The 22,652-nt window shown below is 39.5% G+C and overlaps 1 protein-coding gene and 1 long non-coding RNA gene across 4 annotated transcripts; one reads left to right on the top strand and one right to left on the bottom strand.

The window, feature by feature from the left end:
- Positions 1-5,161: 5,161 nt before the first annotated feature.
- On the bottom strand, positions 5,162-10,576 carry LOC310898119. Its single transcript, XR_014582973.1, has 2 exons — positions 7,281-10,576; positions 5,162-5,990 (listed from the first exon to the last, which is right to left on the bottom strand). It is a non-coding gene; the product is annotated as an uncharacterized lncRNA (long non-coding RNA).
- A 258-nt stretch (positions 10,577-10,834) lies between these two features.
- Positions 10,835-21,619, top strand: GTSE1 (G2 and S-phase expressed 1). Of its 3 annotated transcripts, none has more exons than XM_083832549.1 (12): positions 10,835-10,974; positions 12,007-12,090; positions 12,802-12,865; positions 12,946-13,561; positions 14,242-14,409; positions 15,233-15,368; positions 16,554-16,931; positions 17,124-17,196; positions 17,600-17,845; positions 18,908-19,082; positions 20,099-20,239; positions 21,216-21,619. In XM_083832549.1, exons 2-12 carry the CDS (start codon positions 12,012-12,014, stop codon positions 21,297-21,299), a joined length of 2,160 nt encoding a protein of 719 aa, XP_083688675.1. In that variant the 5' UTR covers positions 10,835-10,974; positions 12,007-12,011; the 3' UTR covers positions 21,300-21,619. The 3 variants fall into 3 exon arrangements, with proteins under 3 accessions (XP_083688675.1, XP_083688677.1, XP_083688676.1); XM_083832551.1 differs by having other exon boundaries at positions 10,951-11,002; XM_083832550.1 differs by lacking the exon at positions 10,835-10,974 and adding an exon at positions 11,035-11,169.
- The last annotated feature ends 1,033 nt before the right edge of the window (positions 21,620-22,652 follow it).

Here is a 22,652-nt window from a genome sequence, read left to right on the forward strand (position 1 = left end):
AATCTGATGTCATCAGATGCAGTGTGGTGCTGAGGTATTGGTGTATTGCTGAGTTACTTTAGTGTTAGGTTTAAAGGGTAACGAGGTTCTTTTACTGTGTAACACCGAGTGGCAATGGTGACATCTGAAGGCTTGGTTCCAGGTACAGAATTCATGGAGAACTTTGCACCATAGATTTACTCACTTTACATTGTGGATATAATTTACATGGCATTCCAAAAGAATTGTTGAACTAATTTTGCTTTGCAGAACCACTGTTAGGAAAGAGCATTAAAGGGAGCTAAAGAGAATGCTGATTTCCAGCAGTCACCGGGTCCAAGTGCCCTGTGTGAGTATCGTTTGATCACAGGCATCCTGATTAAGACAAATTACTGTCCTAATTAGATAGCAGTCAGTAGTTTACTGTTATGCTTTACTGTTTTTCTGGGACATGTATAAAACTGTATATCTCTCTATTTTTTTCCTAAAGTTCTGAGTTGTTAGGTTTTTTGTACTGTAGTCCTGTGATGGAAGCATTCTTAGGACATTATAATGGATTCAAATCCTTCTTCTGGATTGTTGTAATTGGAGATCTTAGAGAATAGGTTAGAGGTCCTTTGCAGCCTTTTTTTCTAGGATCTAGCCAATACTTAACAAATAGCAAGGGAATGACAAGGTTTATCAGATTAAAATATTCAAGAGAAGTGAGTGTGCTGATTTCTTGATATGAAGATGGTTTTACGGAAAACATTATCCTTTCTAAAGGGAAATGTGAGGCATTATTAAGAGATGGAGCTGTGGAAGGGCTTGAGTCTTTTTTGAAATAAAATGTGTGTAACATCAGCATGGGAGAATGACTGTGGAAAACAAAAGACTTGTTTTCATTTTCTGACAGTCCAATTGGTACATGGAGTATGTCATCAGATTTGCTGGCTCAACTGCTGACATTGGTTTTAGTAGTTTAGAATAACAGCAGACAGGTATGCTTAAACCACAGCCTTTTTTGAACATGTGTAAATCATCAGTCTGGTCTGGTTAATGTAAAAGAAATATTAATGAAAAGATCACTGTGTAACAACTGATACACACATTCCAAACTTGGGTTCTCAGTTTTTAATTCTAGTGAGGTTACTTCATGGGTGTAGAACCAGTAACTAGTTTGTTACTGTTGTCATGTATTCCGAGCTAAATTATGGAAGTGATTTACTGTGAGAGCTGTTTTTCTGGGTGGATTTATGAGAATGATTTCAAGAGCTGTAGACTCCATAGCATCATTCAGTCAGGGAGGTGATTTGGGTCTGTTGACAGAGACTATGCAGTCGCCCTACAGGACCACATTTTTCCCCTAGTCCTGACTGCATTATCAAACTACACTAAGCAAATTATTTACAAAAATAAAAACATTAATAAATGTAGATTCTGTTGATCCTGCAAAGTTCTGTCTTTCTGAATATATTAAAAATTAATAAGTTTAGGCCTATAATTTAACTGTTGATCAGCTACCCCTTCTTTCCAGCAAGGCAAAAGTTTAAGGAGAAAATGTATTTAACACTTTGTAACTTAAGGTATTGATGTATCCAAGCCAGCCTAGATACATTTAACAGCTTAAGATATTATTTGATGGTACATGTAAGCCAGTCTAAGAGTCTGCTCTTGCTGAAAGGCTGTGGTCTGATTTCCCCTTTGATTCACGTTGTCACAATTTTCCTCATTCGTCCTAGCATGCATTGGACTAGCTACGTCAAGTCAATTTGCAGAGCAGTAATCCAAACAAGAAGTGGGTTGCTTTCTGCCATGTTAATGTGCCATGCCATGTGGGTAGCTTTCTGCCACGTTAATGTGCAGCATGGGAGCAGTGAAAAGGTACGTCTAGAGAGAAGAACACCCCAGCCGTCCCAGCATTTCCACGGCTGTTCCCAGCGCTGCCTTAGCCACCAAGTGCGACTCTGCTTCTTTGTCAAAAAACATGGCTAGCCAGTGGGGGAAAAGTGAGCCACCAGTTAACATGTTCTCTCTCCGGGTGGTGCCATTTGTTCTGCTAGTAATCTTTAAAATTACTTCTTTGTTTCGTTTCACAGAATCACAGGGCGGCTGAGGCTGGCAGGGCCCTCAGGAGGCCGGCTGCTCCAGCCCCTGCCCAAGCAGGGACACCCAGAGCAGGCTGCCCAGGACTACGTCCAGGCGGCTTCTGAATATCTCCAGGAAGAGAGACTCCACAGCCTCTCTGGGCAGTTTAATTTCATTTATTAGAAAACTTAACTCTGTACAGTCTTTCACGCATAAAGAAATCTTTTATGTATACTTGTCCTAACTCTGAAAAGTACAGTACTAGATTGCTTTCAGAGTCCTCGGTATAACTGAGAGTACTTTTCCATAAAGCTCAATGATGAAGTCTGAGAGATGATTATGGAGGAATCTGAAAGAGATGGCTTGTGATCAACAACAGTGCAGCAAGTGATTTTTCCCCACTCTCCTGCTGCATTGCAATCCTTAGCTAAGGAGAGTGGGGAAAAATCATGAACACATTTTTTTAATAAGGAGGCTGTGAAAGGTACATTCTGCCTTCTCAACTTCATGCTGATCCCCTTTTTTTTTCTTTTTTTTTTTTTTGGTGGTATCTCAAACTCCAGATACCTCTATGTTCTCTTCAAGAAAATAAGAGAATTTTTTTAATCAAGATGAAAATGTGGTGGTTTTCGAAACATTGAATGTTCTGCTATCTCCTCTGAACTTTCATGTTTTCATCTCCTCTTTCATAAGGTGAGAGAGGAAACAACCATTTTCAATACCCTATTTGGGTCTCCAGCTCTTCAGAGGCAAGATTATATCTGCAGTATTTACAAAATCAGTGAATAAATCCTAAACTCTGATGTGCAGCCAATTGGTCTAGCCTTGTGTGTGTGGTGTGCAGCCAAATGCTCTAGCTTTGTGTGTGTGTGTGTGTGTGGTGGTGTTTCTTTTTGTTTGTGCTGCCCTTTCACTACTATGCATGTACATGACATGGATTGAACAAAACCAGCAGCCTGTGCTTCTAAAAGTTGGTTACTAAAACCTCCTGTTCCGTGGAATTCACTTTCCTGATTGAATGCTTTGCAATACGTGAGTTTCTTGGAGGGGGAGTATGTAGCAGAACACACAAAGCTGTATTTTACAGTGAGTTTGTAGTTCTTGCTAAAGCCAACAAATCATTACTGTGTGAGTTAAAGATGAGCTTTTAAAGATGATGCTAAGCTTTCAGCTTAGGCAGATCTGATACATGACACATGTGAACTGCTGGCCAGTCCATCGTATAACAGGTATGTATATCCACCTCTGGGCATGCGGTGGATATATCCTTCAGGAAAACCTCATGCTCTCATGGCTGAGGCAGTCATCCTCCCCTCGGGGCTGCAAGAAGCCTTCACCTGTGGGATGGTGCTCGTGCAGTATCAAATGTATTACCCACCACATGGCTGGGAAAACGTATGTTTTGGTATAAGGTGTGAAAGGGATAGACAGATTCTTCAAGGAAAGAGAGAAGCAGAGAGTAGGCTGCCTCCACATCCAGCCAGTTCCTCCTGATTGCTCTCTGACTCTCTCCAAATGCAGCTGTGAAGAACATAGCACAAGTGATCCAGATTAATTTTTCACCAGTTCAGTTCATGAACCGCAGCCTGTGCACCTCTGAACTATGTGTTTAATACCAACAAAATGTGTGTTTCTAAAAGCTGTGTATGTTGCTTAAGATTCTGTACGTCAGATTGTTAGAACAAGTAGCCAATCTGACGTACAAAATCTTAAGCAAAGGAAAAAAGTGCTTCAGCCCCTGGTTAAGAGTTCAACAAGTTAATTCCCTTCACCTTTAAGTGTCTCTGCTCCTCCTCTGTTCAGTGGCTTCCTCTCTTGTCACCCCAAGTCTCAATTGCCTGGTTTTACTTCCCAAGCCCTGCACAGTTTACGTCTGTCTCCTCAAGCATAAGCTTGTTCTCTTGCTTTGTTATGTTTTCAAAGAAGCAGCGTCAGGCCTCCTTCTGGGCCTACTTAAGCCAGGGGAAGCTCTCTTCATCACTTTCAAAATAGGTGATTATAGAGGACCACTCCTTGACCTCTTGTCATAACTGTCTCTCTCTCTCCTATAAAAGCTGTGATGATGGTAAACTTCCAGAGTGCTGAGCCCGGTGCCCATCACACAGCCCCGGTAGCCTGTTTCTTTTCGCACCGTTGTCAGGACACATAAATCCCTCTGTCTTCTCTTGTACTTAAATGGTACATTAACAAGGGAAGGGACGGTGCTTGTGCTTTCACTTGTAATTCATCACACATGCTTTATGACTGGACCCGTGTGTTCTGTGGCAATGTATTTAATACACTAAGCATCTGTTTTCTTACTGCTATTCCTGTGTGCTCTGATCTTCGGGCAGCATTGTCAAAGCTCTGCTCTCATTACAAACCACGAAGAGGTGCTGCCTTAACCAGGGTGTTTACCTGGGGGCTGCAGGAGCACTGATTCCACACTGGCCTGCTTACAGCTGACACCGGTCTCTGCTTGGGGCCGCACTGAGCTTTGTGAATGCTCCTTGGGGTAACTCATGTAGGTCTTCTCAGAAGCATCTCCGTTTCCATACCCCTCCTGATTATGCATAGATACCAGAATGAGATACACCATACTTAAAGGAATTATGTGAAAACAGTGGCAGCTTAATCTCAATTTCCAATATCCCCTTTTTGCATATCCAACAATCACAAACCCTATTGGCTCTAGTAGCACACTCAGAGTTCAGGCTGAGTTGTTGTCTGCTATAACAACCAAAGCTTTTGGTGTTTTTTGTTTGTTTCTTTTGCATTGCTACTTCCTAGGACAGAATCCTCTGTCCTTTAATATGATTTGTGTTCTCCCTACAAGCCCTATATGTATCTGCCCAAATTCCAAGGAGGAAAGTTGTCTGCAGCTACTACTTAATTATAAACATGTATCTATCCCTAAGTATTAAAAAATGTCTTACAGTTCTTCATTAGGAACATTATTTGTTAGTTTAGGCAATGCTAAAATCTGGAGATTAAGCTAAGCTTGAGCTCCAAAGGCTCAGACTCTGTTCCCAACAGCTGCTGCCCTTCAGAGCTGCCAGTCTGTTGACCTGAGCTCATCAGGACTAGGTAACTATACAAAGTTGAAGACTGAGCCAGATGGTCCTGCAACAAAAGATGCTTAGAAATACATTTTATTTCATGGGTTCATTCCTGAGTTTACACCAGAAGTTGAACACATGCAGATGCAAGCCCCATCATCCATATAAACTCCCTTCAGCAACTGAGATGAGAATTTGATTTGTTCGGAAGTCTTCCTTTGTCTGCAGGATAGCTGTTTTTATTGTGTTTTGTTTTGTTTTTTTCCTATGTTGTTGTGACAAGGCAGATTAGTTGCCTGTTTATATAGCATGTTTTACCATGGTTTGAGACAGGTAATATTAGCAGAGGTATAGACTGGACAATGTAAGATAAAAAAATGGAAAACTGCTTTGATATACAAAACGCTGACAGATAAAAATATTCATTGAATTCTTCTTCCCAAGAATGTATTATGCTTAAAATGTTTCATATACATGCAAAGGGTAATACAAACATTTATATGTTATATACAAACAGTTGTTATCTTATTCACAAAGTCATGTTCTGTATATTGCCTATTAAATCGCTTCACAGCTTCAGTTCCACAAGTAGCAGCAGTCTAAGCAGTTTCAAGTACACCGTAATAGGCAGGGACCTTTTTTTTTTTGTACCTCCTGGGTATGGATAATCAATACAAGAATTTCTTTAAATATTTAACAAAGAAAGCATACTGCTACTATACGTATGAATCCTTCCTTGTCCAGGCTCCCCAGATTGCCATTAGAAGGACCATGACGATCACCGTGTAAAGCGTGAGGACTGTAGCAAGTTCATCTCCACGCTGTTGCTTGAACCCAGAGGTACTGTGCCAGTTCTCATGTGTGTTGGCATTGTTTCTCTGTCTGTGAGCACGGAGCGAATGTATCCTACCACAACAAAAAAAACCAAGATAGAAATAAAAACGATTCTGTTTATTAACAGTACAATAGTGTTTATAACAAGTCCAGAGTGTGCGTTGAATCACAGGCTAGATTTGGGAAAGAGCTCTTCAAAGTGTATGGGGCTAATAAAGCAATTTCCATAATTGGAAGCGCAGAACATTTACTGGCCATTTGGTATCTCTCTCCCACTGACATGCAGAGAGATTGGACACAGGCTTCTGAGAGGATGCACAGCGCTCTTATTCTCCGCTGTTGATACAGATCAGTTTTATGAGAAAAAACACACCCTTACATTTGGGAATATTATGCAAGTGGCACGGTGAAAAAGAAAACAAACAAAAAATACCAGTTTCTGAAGCTTTAATCCATGGGAATAAGCACAGCATGTGCTGTGAGAGTTTCCCATTCTGCTCTGATAACGGGTTTCTCTCTCTGCTTTTCAGAGGGGATTACCCCCAGTGATCTATGTCACCGTATTCTTTAGCCAAAAATACCAGTCAGGAGTAAATACACAAACAGTATCTCTGGTATTCTCTGAAGTAGCATTTTATTCTCTCTGATTCTGATTCTACATTGCTTTGCTACCTTTCCCAAATGGTTTGAAAGTGAAAGTGCTAGTCTAGAGTAAGTGACCTCCAGTTATTGCTATCTCAACTGAAAAATTGCCTGTTAAGCTCCAGTGAACCTGCTTGCTTTTTTTTATTATTTTTATTTTATTTTATTTTATTTTAGAGAGAAAAATGTTGAATGCCTACAGTTTCTCTGAACTGGAATGCCAAAGGGAGATCAATCAGCTTGTGACTTTACTGCATCTTAGGAAGGGGTCTGAGGAGTCTTAGACGCATTACAGCTCTGGTTCATGCATTTTTCTGCTGTCATTATCACGAAAGAGTAGGAGTTACCAAGAAAAATATTATGGCAGATACAGCCTATAAATAAAGAGCTTTAAATACAAATTATATTTAGATACCTATGCACCCTTGGAAGAGAGCTGCCAGAACCGAAAGAATGAAAAATGAGGAAATGCAATCTGCAAAGGTAATTCATCAATAAAAGAGAAGTTCTGAAGCTGAGATTTTACAGGAATTAGTTTTAGAATAAGAAATACACATTTATCACCTGTATGAGGACAAGGGCTACCTTCTGTGTAATCACAAATCAGGTGACATAGATCATGATTATCTGGCAGCATTATGTTAAGACTGCGAGGGGAATATTGTCCTTGTCAGTATTTTGCTTTCCCATTTCTACCTGCCCAAGGTGAATGCAGCTTACCTCCTGCAAGCATTCATGGTATCGTAGTGATTATGTTCCCAATGAATCAGATTTCTTCTCGCAGAGAGGAAGAAGTAGTCCTTGTTTATCCTCTTCTCTCCTTTCACAAAAGAGGAAAATCTTCACTCTACTAACAAAAAGGATCTTTCTTCCAAGCGCACCAATTTGAACAACGCTGGTCTGGGAGTGCCTGATATGTGTCCATCAAAGCTCTCAAATTGCCAGTCTTCTAAAGCTAATTTTGACACAGTTCTTCAAGAAATTCCCTGGAGCAGCTCACAAGGCAAGTGATGAGTAATCCCAATGACTGACTTCGAGCTGCTGGGATCCCTTCTTATAAACAGTGGCTAGCTGCTAAAATGCTGCCAGATTCATAGCAACAGAAGTAACGCACAGATGGAGGGTGCTGGTGGTGAAACATGCAGGATGAGCTGTAACTTAGAACTTTCTATTAGATCACAGGCTATTTTTGCGTAAAACTTAGTTCCTTTCTATAATTGTAATTGGGTTTAACTTGCCTGGAGTGAAATTTCAAGCTACCATCACTTAGATGTACTCTAATATTCAAACATTTTTATGAAAAAATAGGTGTCTTCTTTATCAATTTGTTGATTTTTATAACACGATCATATTCTGTAAGCAGTCAATAGCCAGTATATCAGCACAAAATAAAACATTTGGACATTTAGGGTTAATAAATAAGTCACATACATCCTACTCTTCCCTGCTCACCAGGAACCATTATTAATATGCGACTGTGCTAATATAAAAGTTCTCCCAAAAGTTGTGCATTGCATCATTAGCTGGGTTTATGATGGTTTAAATATAATAGGTCAAACAGACCAGCAAGCATTTGTAGAGCTCATTAATAGAAATGATTTAAATTTGTAGTTTAGAGAAACAGGCAAAAGCCCTTCTTTCCCAAAAGAAAATCTGAACATCATGCATCATCTTTAAACTGCCACACAAATAAAATAACCTTACTACTTATTTAAATGTTACTGTAAGATTATTGTCACATTTAATTGCTGTTGATTTAAGACAATTCCAGACTTGTACTTCTGGTACATTTGTAAAGGTTTTTGCCTTTCTTTCCCATGGCGTTTTTGTTTCTGTATAAATCATATTCGATTCCTTTAGTTTTACTAAAACCATTAGCAATGCCCAAATATCTCTTGGGATACCACTTACACTCTAGAAAGTCTGTTATATAAAATTTAAAATACAAAATAAATGCTCAAGTTTACAGGATTAAATGCTTTAAATCTTAAGACAGAGCTTGTTTACTCATGCTCTCATCTGTCTTAAAACTCTATTCCATGAATACCATTTGTAAAAAGAGCTATTTTGTTCTTATCAAGACTGTACCAGTTTAATAGAAACCGATTCGAGTCTCCATTTCCTTTAAATGAAGGCATTGCAACTATAAAGGCAGTGCATCAGTGTGCACTTCTACAGGCGTGCATGTGCCCTTTATGTCTAACAGCTATGTGAGGAGCAAAACAGTGTCCCTGTAACCAGTGAAGTTACTGAGGATATCACATTCTTTGCTACTGAGAATATTTTAAACGTAGAATAATAGAAATATTACAGTGACTTCAAGGTAGAAATTCAGACATCAGTAAAAAATTATAGGCTTCCACTGATTTTAATCATTTTAGCTTTTGCAGATCTCGTTCTGAGGATATAGGCAGTTACAACTTTTGGATTCTTCAAAAAGAGCTGGATGCCTGTATTCTTAAACAATACATGCAGAGTGGTAGATGCCACAATAAAAGCTGTACACTATTTTTTTTTCTGTATTTTTTTCTTTTTTTTTTTTCTACTTTAGTCCTAAGATCTATACCACTTGCTGCCTATTTGTCCTTTTCTCCATTAGTTTCATCTCATTTTTCTGTTTCTTTTTGATCATTTCACTTTTTGACCAATGTAAGCAAAAATAAGTAGGTGAAAGGCTAACGTTAGAAGTGTGATATTGTTGATTTTTGGACATAAAATAAACTTTTGAGATCTCCCAACTTTTCTTCTTCTCTCTGTCTCTGTCTCTGCCTCTGCCTCTGTCTCTTTCCCATCCAGCATCATAGTTTTCTACGTGGAATGTTGTCCTTAATAGTGCACATGGCCCAGTTTTGTTAAATCAGCCATGGACACTTGGTCATCTTTACAGAACAATAATCACTGTTGACCTGTTGGTGAGACATTCTCTAGGCTAAAGCAATGCAAAAGAAGAAAGGTAAAAGCATAGAATTGAAATGATTACATCGGTAATAGTAATTCAAGGACCCGTGAGAAAAACACCACCAAAGGGAGCAGCTATAAAATCCTGAGAGGAAAAGCCAGAAGCTGGAAGACAGCAACACTCTATTATGGAAGATTGGTCTGGTTTACAGCCAACAAAGCCAGACAATTCCCACCTCACTGACAAGTGCCTGCCAGGAGAGACTCTTCAGGTACCTGTGGTAGGTGATGGAGAGGGAGGGAGAGAGGGAAGGATATAAGCATGTTAATTTTCAGCCTGGTAGCCTATTAGTCCCAGTCATTTACTGTGCCTATAAGACAAGAAATAGGACATTTGTTATACACTCAAGTTGCATATATACTGCATTGAAGTCTCCATCAACAGTGAAAGATACCAGAATAGGTGGCCAGGTAGAGATAGAGTTACAAAATATTTTCTTTGCCTATATGAAAATTTGCAGGTCCTGATTAATTATTGTTATTCAGCTCCTAAATTCCAATCAAATGATTTAGTTAGTCATCCTCGAACACTCGGAAAAGAATACACCACTTCACTTTTATTTCTGAGGCAATGTAAACATATATCTTAGGAGACAATCCTGAGGGCTGTGTAACAGGATTATATGTCAAGAGGCAATGGACACAAAATAGGAGGTGCTGCCTGAACACTAGGAGCACTTCTGTGCTGTGTGGGTGACCAAGCACTGGCACAGGCTGCCCACAGAGGCTGTGGGGTCTCCTCCTTGGAGACCTTCAGAAGCTGCCTGGACGTGGTCCTGGGCAGCCTGCTCTGGGTGTCCCTGCTTGGGCAGGGATTGGAGCAGCTGGCCTCCAGAGGGCCCTGCCAGCCTCACCTTGCTGTAGTTTAGTTAGAACTGCTGAAAAGCGGTGTTGTCCTGGTGTTTCTTACTGACGTTTGTCTACTGTTAGATCTACTGCATTGATCATGGAGCCCATTTCAACTGGCACTGACAGGGACTGACATCCAGGAATGTCACTGCTCCTTGTAACCTCCCTGCATGGAATTTTTCCCCTTCTGTGTATGCTTCTGGGGTCAAGCAGGTGAACAAGAAATGGGGATGAAATTTCAGCCCCTGCATTTCAGGGGTGGGAAGCATTGAGTGGCAGCCAGATGTGCAAGCCCAAGTGGAGCAGGAGGAGCCACCGCCTCGGGCATGTGCGCTACAGGCACCCACAGCTGCCCCCGATGACCCTGTGACTCTCCAGAGAACCCATCCTCAGCGTCTGTGTCCGTGGGTAACTACGTGTATTTAATCTACTGAAAACTGGCCACAGCGAGTGCCTGAGGCCCTCAGGGCGAGCCGTCGGGGACCCGCGGCCAACTACAACCCCCAGAGTGCCCTGAGGGAAAGCGGTATCGTTCGAACGGGCCAACGAGAGCGCGCGGGGCGCGTCACGTGGGGGGGCCGCCATTTCAAACGGCAGCCCCGCGGAGGTGAGCGCGGCCGGGGCGGCTGAGGAGGGTCGGTGAGGGGGGGGCTGGGCGGGGAAGGGTCCGCTGAGGGGAGCTGGGCTGAGCCACGGCTGTTTTATTTTTAATTTAGAGCTGTGGAAGGTGCTCGTAGCCTTGGGGGGTGGCGGGGTTCTGGTACAGGTGTCTAGGAGCGTTGCCCACCTAAATTGTGTTCGGGTGAGTCTAGCTATAGAGCTATGAAGTTCTTAAGGAATTTCATTTCAGGAATTAAGGATTTTCATGAGTCTTAGCCATCACTACCGTGTTTGAAGGCTTCTTATAAAGGTTGCAGCACCGTATGTATCTATACGGTCTATATCTATCTGTATATATCTATATGGAGATATATATATGTTGAAGCATTTTATATATATATATAAAATCAGATAATTCAGTGCTTTATTTCAAGAGAGTGCAGTGAGATCTGTCTCATAAGCCATGCTTACGTGGCTGTCACTGACCGTTACATAGAGGGGTCTGTGACGGTTTTACCCAGCTGGGCAGCTAAGCTCTGCCACAACTGCCCTCTCACTCCTCAAAGGGAAAAGGGGAGAAAATATGATGGAAAGGGCTCCACAGGTTGCAGGGAAACTTCTGCTCTGGTTCCTGGAGCACCTCCTGCCCTCCTTCTGCACTGACCTTGGGGTCTGCAGGGCTGTTCCTCGCTCCTTTCTACCAGCGCTGTTGTGTAGCAGTTTGTTTTTTGTTTTTCCCTGTCGTTAAATCTGTCCTCACAGAGGCACAACCATCATCGCTCACTGGCTCAGCTCTGGCCAGCAGTGGCTCCCTTTGGAGCTAGCTGGAGCTGGCTCTGATCTGACATGGAGCAGCTGCTGGGCTCTTCTCAGAGGCCACCCCTGTGGTCCCCCTGCTATCAAAACCTTGCCATGTAAACCCAATACAGGATCTTCAGATAGAATGTTTACCTCCTTACGAAGTTGGTGGTAACAAAAAACCTGTGACCTAATTGTTGTTTTTTAAACCCAGCTGCATAGCTAATTCTGTGTTTTCCAGACACTATGGAGGAAGGAAAAGAAACAGTATCCCATCACTCAAGTCATGTGATTGAAGAAAAACTGGGTATTTGCATGAGTGATGGTAGGTGGAAGAGAAGGGATATTTTCTAGCTATTCCTCATTAAAAATTAAGACAGTTTAGATTGTTAGACCTTTTTTAATTGCTTTGCATCTTGTTCTGTGTACTTTTTTTCTTTGTTACCAGTTTCAGACTTAAGTGTCCTCAGGATGTTGTGGAGCTCTGGTTTTTAAAGTATTTAGTGACGTGGGTAACATGAGGTCATCAACTTTTCTCTTATATATCCAATCTGAGCTTTTCTCTTCTCCTTATCTGCCTGCTGCTGATTCAGTTAGTATTCAGTGTATATATTAGTTAACAGGAGAACAATTTATTCTCATCGCCTCCTGTTAATGTTATGTAGTGGTCTCAACTAGAACAGAACCAACTGACTAGATGACTGTCTTGTCATCTAGTTTTTGATTATGTATTCTCATTTTTCTTGATTGGAGGCTGCTGATAACCCTTTCCCACAGTCAGATCCCATGCTCCTGTTATGGATGCTTAGAAGTTACTGTTTAGATCTTTCATGATATTTGGGCGTCTGTCACAATTATGAATCATATTTGCAGCTGTACCTTTAAAATAATAAAAATATGTTCAAAGAAGTGACATAAACTTGACAACTAAAACTTCCTTTGCTATCTAACATCGGCTTCACTGAATTACGGAAACATAATGTAGTAATTCTTATTGCAAGTCCATACTGACAAAATTCTAATGAAGTTATTGTAGTTTCAGACATTCCTCTTCTGACTGATGAAAAGTTTGATTTTGATCTGTCACTCTCTCCTGTGAGGTATGTTAAAAGTATATTTATTTGTATACACTTAAAATGCACATAATATAAGCTCTCGATTGACTTATTTTTCTTTATAGTGGAAATGAAGATGAGGTTTTTGTTGGACCTTTGGGACACAAAGAAAAATGTATTGCTGTCAATATTGAAGCAAAAAGAAGCACTGAAAGAAGTGTACCTGCTTCTGATGATAAAGTCATGTGGAGCCCACTGACAGGAGAGAAGTTTGTGGAAATTTTCAAAGAAGCTCACTTGTTAGCACTGCAAATAGAAAGTGGAAGTAAGACTGAACAGAATAAAATAAGCCAGCCAGAAGAACAGGAAAACCAGACTATAGAAAAATTTGTTGAGGACTCAAAGTCAAAGTTGAAAATACTGAGAAACGAAAATATAGAGAAAAGTCCCAGGGCTGTTAAGAGGGAGACATACTGCGTGTGGGATAGCCCAGCATCAAATCTGCCGCCTGGTTTTCAGGAGGGATCAGATAAACTTTTGTCAGGTGACAAAACATACATTCTTCATACTCCTCCAAACAGAAGCCCTGTTAAAATTCATGTATCTCCTGCAAAAATCACTGGCTCCCCTCTGACCCAAGAACAGAAAACTAAAGAAAAAAACAAGAAAGTAACTGGCAAACTGCCAGTGGCTAAGCCTTCAGCTACTCTTGGAAAGAGCATTATGTTGACTGTAGAAAAGGTAAAGACATATCTGGGTAACAATGTTTTCCTTAAACATGACCTTTGTTATAGGAACGCTTAAACTGCCTACAACGTTTTTATTTTTATAAGTTAACTTTAATCTTCTGGGGTTTTTCTACTACTTAAAATTCTCAGGCAGGAAAAGTTGCATGTTAAAAAGAAAAGTGGGGCAGATACTATAGTTTAGAAGCCAACTAGTTTACCTGTTATGGCAATGTAGAGTAACTGCTGGCAAACTTCTTTTCCGTTGTATTCCGTTTTGGGGAATACCATTATTCCTGGCTTCTGTTTAAATAAGGTTTTTTTGGTGGTTTGTTTTTGCTTGTAAAATTACTGTTCTAAGCCTTTCTAAATTAATTTTTATTTTTTTATTTTTAAATTAATTTAAAAATTTAAATTTTAATTTAAAATTATTTTTTTTTAATTTTTATTTTTTAATTAAATTTAAAATTTAATTTAATTTAAAATTACTGTTCAAGCCTGTTCTAATAATTTAGCAAATATACTCACTAGTCTAACTTGAACTATGTTAGCATAAAGACTAGGGGCTTGACTGGGTTCAAAGGCTGCTTCATTGACTGTTGTCTTGGTTTCTTAACAAAATCATCTTGAGCAAAAGCTTTATAGTGGCTTATAGGAAGACTCGCAGCTTTTAAAATGTTGCACTGAAATTTGCAGCCCAAACAAGGAAAACATAGTATTTCAGCAAAAAGAGATGTGACCGGCATGGGATCATCTGAAGATCTAATTTCTGATAAATCAAGTGCTGCTTCAGATGTCTTTGAGTCTTCGCTCAGTGGCAGTTCCTCAGTGCAAGACAAAAAAGTCCTTCCTGCACCAAGTAAGGTAACGGCAAGCATTCTTAATATGAAACTGATCTTTGTGATGCTTCTGTAAGAGGAGAAAACTGAATATAGTTTGCTTTCTAATTTAAAGCTGTATTTCTGTGTGTAATGGGTTCAAGGAAAAGTAGTCCCTGTGCTGGAATTGTCATCTTGACTGTGTCTTCTATGTCAGTAACACAATGAATATACTTAAGAGCAACTAAAAATGCTTTGGAGCGATAAGCACTGCCTTTGTTTTTAAAGCACTAGCTGCAGGTAGGGATTGGCAGTTTGCTGTAAGAAGCAGCGTGTAGTACCATCTGAAAAGGCTGCCATAACTTGCCAGAAGGTAGGATACCTGTAGCTGTCAGTTGGTCTGGAGTTATAGACATCTACTTAGCCCTGTGTGCCACTACTCTGCTGCAGTACTGCTTTACACTTGTTTCAGCGTGGTGCTGCAGTTTCCTTGAGGACGGTGTGGGTGGTGTAGAAAGGTAGGAGGAAGAAGGCATGAGGTGGGTAGCAGGAGACAGAGATCAGTGGAACATGGTGTTGGGTTTGGCTTGTGTCTGCGCTCTTGGGGACTGGTTGTCATCCAGTTGGCCTTCCTGTAAGTGGCAGTAGCTTGCTTGCTTCTAAGTAGGTGGCAGCATATTTAACGCAAGGTACTCGTCCACCCTCACGTGACAGCATAGCCCTACAGTCCTGAAAAGTTACGTAGTGTTGTGGCAAAGGAAGGAATTTTTCCAACACTCACTAGCAAATTGCTATAATGCCCAGCAGAAGCATAGCAAAGTAATGTGTTAAATACTCTTTCTGCTTACAAACAATATCTTCTGATTCAGCCTGATGTAAAGAAAACACATCTGAAACTTCCTGGTGTTGCCAGTGGTCTCCCAAGGAAAACTAGTTCGTCGTCATCTTCATCGTCAGTTTCCAGTCTGAACTCAAGTTTACCCATTTCTCCCATAGGAAAGAATGGTAAATGCTCTTACTAAAGAAATCAATTTTAAAGTACATAAGCATGTCTTGGCCTGTGGGTTTGAATGTTTTAAATGGTGTCTAGTACATAGAAGGAGTAAGAAATGTTTTGAGTGGAGAATAACATTTTGTAGGCTAGCCAAATAAATCCCTGTGGACTAAAGATAAAATTTTAGACTTCTATTGCTGGTAATAAATAGATTCATATATGCCTGATACCTGCATGTGAGTGACACGGCTAGGAAGTAAGCAATGCCTCAGGAAACCTGCTTTTGTTGTACGCTATCTTCTATTATAGCCAAGCATGTGAACTTCTGAATGTTGTAAGCTTGTCCAACTTGAATTTAAAAAAGAAAACAAACAATACAAAGCACCTGGAGCTACAGAAGCAAGATGGAAAGCCTAGTTCCAGGTACTGAGTTTCTGTAAGGCTAATGAAATTCAAGCAGATTGAAAAGGCTTTCTGGAGATAATCCTCTTGGTTGTATTCAGTTTTGTATTCCTTACTGTAGTAAGGATATTAATTTGACCCTTACAGTAAGCCTCAGAGGATCAAGAAAAAAGTCTCCTAAAAGTGGAGACAGATGTCTCTACATCTGACAGACATCACTACATTTCTTGTAGATGTAGCAAGATACCAAATTACAACAAATTTTTAACGTACTTTTTCTGGACAGATTATAAGGTATCAGTAGAAGTTAAGACTTGGTAAGAATTTTTATGAGAGGGAGTATCTAGTCAAGTTTCATCCTAGTCTGTAGGTTACTTTCAGTAAAAGAAGAAAGAACCACACTGAAAACTGAGAAAAGCACTTATGGGGTAGTTCAGCCTGTGCTGTTAATCAGCATAACTTAAACTATTAACCGCTAAATGCGGGTTTAAGGGAATGATCCCAACCGTGCAGAGCAAAAATGCTGAAAATGTAACTTGGATCGGCTAGCTGTTTTGGCATTCTTTGAAAAGTATTATTTGACTTAATTGCACTAATTCGGGTAGTTGGTGAGAAGAGTTTCCAAAGCAAACAACATTGAGTGCTCAGGGAGTAAGTTTTCAATAGTTGTATATTTTGTCCTTAAACCTGAGTTGTTTGAACATAAATTGCTGTTTTCCTGTGTGAGCTTAATCGTTTTGATTAGTCAAAAACTTGTTATTTCTGAATCACTGCTTGTTGTCTTTCTATTTCAGGAAAATCAAGTACTTCTTCAAAAGCTAGTGTGAGTGGCTCTAAACTTTCAACTGGTACAAATAGGCTGGCCCTGGTCAGACCTGCTAGGGTGTCATCTCTGCAGGCTGTCAGTACTGAGAGATCCAGCAAGCAAGAAAGATCAGCTAGTACTCCCAAAACATCTAGTGCTGTAAGCTTGGCTAAATCTTCAGCTTCTGCAACGTCATCTGATACTGTAGGCAGCGGAATTCAGAGGATGAGCTCTCTTCCCAATCTGCAGAGGCTATGCCAACAAAGTAAAGATGGAAGTGCAATAAAAGGAAGCCTGTTCCAAAAGCCCAAGACTAGAGTTTTGTCTGTTCCTACAAGTCAAAATAAGGGTCCAGTGAAAGCTGGAGGTAAGCATATGCTTTACATGGCCTGTCTTCTATCTGACTTGGCTGTTAAATGTTCCTTTGATTGTTTGTTGTTCATTTCACTATACTTCTGTCTACCTCTTGATAGAAACAAGTATTTTAACTGAAAGGTATCCATAGTTCTAAAAACAAAATATGAATGTGAATAGAAATTAACAAAGCATTTCTTTTTAGATATAACACCGAACAAGTTGGCACCAAAAGTAGCACCATCTCTTGGATTAACATTTTGTGGCTCACTTGGAAGGTAGGTCCAGGCTGAATGTACTTAGGTATACTTAGAATGCAACGTGGACGGTTGTTGCGACAATCTTTAAAAGTTCCAACTTTGAAAGCAACTTCCTCTAGTCCCTTAAGACCCTCCAGGTTAGGCTGTGTTAATGGTTATCGGAACCAATTTCAAAATTAAAAAAAAAAAAAAAAAAGACTACAACCAAAGCACTTCAGAAAGAGGATCGCTTTTGTAGGGCTACACTAGAGTTGTTCATGAAAGGATTATGAAGTGAAGTCCCTATAGTGATGCAGGTATTGACTTCATAATATCACCATTCTCTTATTGACCAAAGGCTAATTGATTTCTATTGTCTGGTAAAAGTATTTGAATAAAACTGTTTCTAGAAGCTTCTGGCAAGTGTGTGTTCCTTTTTTAGTGCTATGGCAGTCAGCACTCCCGTGAAAGCTTCAGAAGATGGGATATTTCCGAATTCTGGTTTTCGTGAGAGGTCTGTCTCCATGACTCCTGCCAGTCTGAAACGGTCTGCCTTACCCACACCTGTCCGTCGTATCTCGGGATTTCCAGCAGCGACTCCTAGAACTGCACCAAGAATGGCATCTTCTCCATATGTTGCATCTATTCAAAGCTCTAGCTTTTCTACCAAGAAGACACTTACAAATGGGTAAGGAATAACACCACCATTCCCCCAAAATTAAATAAGTATTGTAGGCAAACTGCCTCTAAATGAAATTTAATGACTTTCAGGCTTCAGGGTTCTCTGCTGAATGTGAGAGTAGAACATCTGAGCATTTAGATGGTGTATAGGACAAATGTGTGTGTATGTATCTTGTGATTAGTAAAATACTGTCAGCCTTCAGATGAGCCAGTATTAACATTAAAGAACTATGATCTCATAGGAATTACTTGTATTTCTTGAGCTAGTGGGCAACTTAAAACTTGTCTGATGCTTTGACTGAAAACCAGATTTTTTTAGCTGATTTTTTTTGCTATTGTTTTTTGAAGGGAAGTAGGTAGATAAAATTAATTTTGCCCCATTCTAATGGTTCTGTGAAATTACTTGGAAGCATCAGTCAAAGTCAAGGATTTAGTTGACAGCTTCAGTTTGAGGAGGCTTCCATTGAAGTAATGGCTTGTACAAAGTGGGGGAATCCTATGCAGGTAGTTAGCAGCAGCATGTTTTCTGTGAAGAGTATGTTATTGCCTTCATATTAACCCAGCATCTTCTCAAAGTGCCATATATACGCTTGCAGGCTTGCCTCAGGGTTGGTGGTGATGAACACTTTCAGAGATCAGGCATCATTCCTACTTTGTTGTGTTACTTAAGCTAAATGTCCAAAATAGTCTTTTTCTCTCAACGAAACAAAATTTCTGTCTTTACGATGACTCTATCATACTAATCAGATTACAGTTCCTTACAAAAACCCATGTGTGAAATTTAGACAGCACGTATATGTCAATTTAAGATTAAAGTCTTCACCATCCTAGCTCACTTCTCTGCATGTATAGGCTATAAATTTATAGCAGCACGGAATATTTTGTATTTTTCAACTAACTAGCATGCTTTTGGATCAAAATATGGGAAGCCTTACAGCCATTAAAACTTGGGGTAAAGAAAAGGAGAAAATGAAGTTAGGGCACTGCAGCTTTTGAGGAACAGTTTGACTTTATCTGTATTTCATGCTTCCTGCTGAGTAAAGAACTCAGCCAATGTTCTTCTCCCTAGTTCTAAACAGGTGAAGGATGCACAAATATCTTCTTCAGAAGATGAGATATCTCCTCCACCTGTGCTACCTCTTACACTTGACTTCTCACCAGAAAAAGCTGTGAAAGAAACAGAAGAAAAATCAAAAGAGGCTGAAGTACAGAATCAGCTGGCTGAAGAGAAACAAACTAAGGAGGTAGGAAATGAGAATCCATTTTTCTATAGAACTAAAACTGCTTGAAAATAAATGAATTCAAGCTGAGGGATAAGTAGGAAAAAACACTTCAGGACACGGTTAAAATGGGTTAGCTCTAAGTGTGCACCCTCTAGTGCCTACTTTTAGTACTGAACATCTAGGTTTATTCAGTGTTTAATACCTTATCAAAGCTGAGTGGTCACGTACTTGAAGTATTAAACTTCTAGATAAATGCACTGAAGTAGAGTAATACAGTTGCTTAGCAGCAATGCAAATCTACATAGAATGCTTAAGGATTAAACCCCAAAGTTCATGTAGCAGTAAACTTAGTTAACTGTCAAATACTTAGTCCAGCAAACACTATGTTCTTCCCGCTCTCAGTAAAATTAATCTACTGGCTTCATGTTGAAAGCTGGCACTCCTGAAAAGTTTTTTCCTTAATACCTGTGAAGTACCAGTTCAGCGCTATTAACCTGTCAAAGTGTGGCTATAGACTTCCAAGTATTCAGCGTAGGATAAAAGCTGTAGATGAATTACATGTTATTGTGTCAGTTTCTTACTGCATTAGCTGACCTACTGACAGACTTGAAGTATGTTACAGAATTACTTAGTACGTGTATAGAGAAGCTGAGCCAGACAAAATGTAACTAAAGTCTGGAGCTCTGCAGATTTTGTTTAAATATTTTAATTGGCTAAGTAACATTGCATAATTGTAGTCAAGTCTTTTAAATATTTATTACTCTTATGTTTTAAATTTGACTTAATTTACAAGCAAAAAAATATGTTCTGTGTTCCAGAGTTCTTTTGCTTTGTCTTAATGTAACTTCCCTATTTGTGATGCTAGCCATTGGCAGAGCAAAAGCTGAGTTTTTATACTGTGCACAAACAATCCTGCAAGAAAAACACCCAAACTAAACTAAATCTGTCCTGTGATTATTACAGCTGTATAAGTAAAATTGGCTTATTGGCACGGAAGATGGAAGAAAACTTTCAACTATCTTTTTTTTTTTTTTCAGATGTTACTGGTAGATATTGAAGTAGATAAATCTCTCCCAGAAGCTTTGGAATGTGAAGGTAGACCTCTGATTGATCTTTCCAATACACCTGAATTGAATAAGATTATTCCCCTAAAGCCTACGTTCTCAGGGCAGGTAAAGGTAAGTTGTATACAGGTCTTCTGGAGAAGATAACAAACTGGTGCAGATATGCTAGCAGGAAAATGTCAGGTGGCTGCTTATGCTTGTCTGCAGAGCAGCTCTACAGTAGTGTAGGAATTAATACTAGCTCAATATGTTCAGTATGATACTGCATGTTAATCTGCTCTTAAGTAAAGAACATAATGTTTAAAATCAATGTGCACTAAACTAGAGTCAAGTGAACAGTTTGCAAATAAGAAAAGGAGGAGGCTGGAGAAGAACCTAATGCTTAAAGAATTTGTTAAAGAATGAAACTTCCTGAAGTCGAAAGTGAATTCTGTCTTCAGTAGAATAGGCATGGTGACTACAAGTCTGTCTCTCCTGTTTAACCCCTCTCGTAAACCCCTCCTCATCTGAAAGGTGAGTTGGAACACAGACTAAATTTGACAAGAATTTCTGGGCAATTGTTTTTTGTACACAAGTGGCTTGAAGGTGCATTCCTTCAGATGCTTTCAGATGAATGGTGGTAACTATGAGGATGCAGCCTCTGACATTAGATGTAGTTGGGATCAATTTAATATCAGGCACTTCAAAACTTCGAAGTATCTCAAAAGGGGATCACAGAAGTCTGACTTCATCTGACTTTTGGGGATATGTTTAGAGGAGTTCAGAAATGCTCTGTACTGCCTGGATGATAGCATCACTTGAATATGCATAGTATTGAAAGCTAAAAGCCTTTTAGGTTTTTAAAGGTAAGTATGGGGAATATCTACCTTGTAAGAAGCTTTGAGAAGCTTGTGCCTGTCTAAGAATGAGCTAGATCTTTTTTAAAAAAAAAAAAAACAAACTAATCTGAACCTAAATGCTTGAGTGTGGTGCTTGTATCTGTACTTTGGATACTAACAGGAATCCTAAACAAAAATTTAGTACTGTTAATCTCTATTAAGTCTTCTAATAATGTACAAAGAGCTAAACTTCATCATGTATTTTCTTTCAGTTAATTGATTTGAGTTCTCCTCTTATCACTCTGAGTCCTGATGTAAACAAAGAAAATCTGGATTCCCCTCTGCTGAAGTTCTGAACTTGGGCTGAAGTGAAGAATTCTTGGTATCTGTGATCTTTAAAGTGTTAGGTGCTACTCTTCACTCACATAGCTTTATGAAGATGAATGGTGAAATGCTGTAGCAATAGAATTGTAAGAGTCCTTATACAGTAAAACTCAGTCCGACGAAGAGTTTTCCTCATGGATATACCACAACGGCGTATTTAAAGTTTAAGTCAAAGGGATAGTCTCTGTATTGGAAGCCTGCATTTTTTATTTCTTACTGGTTGTCCTTTGTGTCTTTAGTTCCTATGTGCAATGAAGATTTAACTTAAAAATAAACGGGTTTAACTAACAAACTGTTGTACAAAATAGGAATCTCTTACTACAGGATTTGGTCAGTCTATTTTAATGTTTCACTAAAATCTTACAATGCAGGTAAAACTAGTGGATTTCAGTTTTTAATACAAAACTATTGCAAGTCAGGAAATAAATTCTTTACTGTTGAATTAGTGGAATATACTAACATTAACAGCTGGATGATTGTATGATTCAATGAAGAAAGTAACAGCATGTTATTGCCAGATGGCTTGATCTTGACATTTGAAGGCTTAAATTTCTCCCTTTCAAATAGCAGAAAAATTAGAGTTTGCAACACTTTCATGATATGTGGAGACTTTTAAATACAGAGAGGTGAGTGGAAATGAAAATGCACACAATAGTAGCACATAACTGTTAAAGTCAGATATCTGTTTTGGAGACCAGAAGCTTCTGCTGTGCATGTATTAGCTTAGTATATCAATGTATAAAAGTTAATCAGCTTCTGGAAATATTCTATCCATTGGTAACTTTGAGACCAACTGTCTAAATAGGGAAAAAGTGTTCAGATGAGTTTGTTAAATACTGATGTTGAACAAGGCTGCTTTAGCTGGAGGTACTTTACTTTTTACCATGGCTGCCTTTTCTGTGGTTACTGCAGCATCAGACTTGTGAACCAAGACTTCTGGCAAGGTTGTGAAGACTTCTGAGTCAGAGGGAGCAACCATGCCACCCTGTCCTACTAAGTATGACCCACTGTGACGTAGAATTTCTATACTTTTTCTTGTTCCTGCTTTCCCTCTGCAAAAAGTGAGATGGATAACCAAGGCATTTACTAAAATTTCACTTAGGAGTCTGCTGCTCAGTTAAAGCAATACTCAAACCATGTCTTCATGTAGCCTTTAAGCAGGGTGCAGAAGCTAGTTCTTTGTACGGTTTCAAATGAAAACAAAGGGGGACACTTTAAAAACAACCAAAAACAACCAAAAAGGAAACACCACACCCACTCTTTCTCTCAGTATTGGTGTATTTGTGATTTCATTTTAAAATGAGGTTATGCCCTATTTCAGAAAC

Source organism: Anser anser (assembly GCF_964211835.1).
Source record: "Anser anser genome assembly, chromosome: 1".
Taxonomy (NCBI): domain Eukaryota; kingdom Metazoa; phylum Chordata; class Aves; order Anseriformes; family Anatidae; genus Anser; species Anser anser.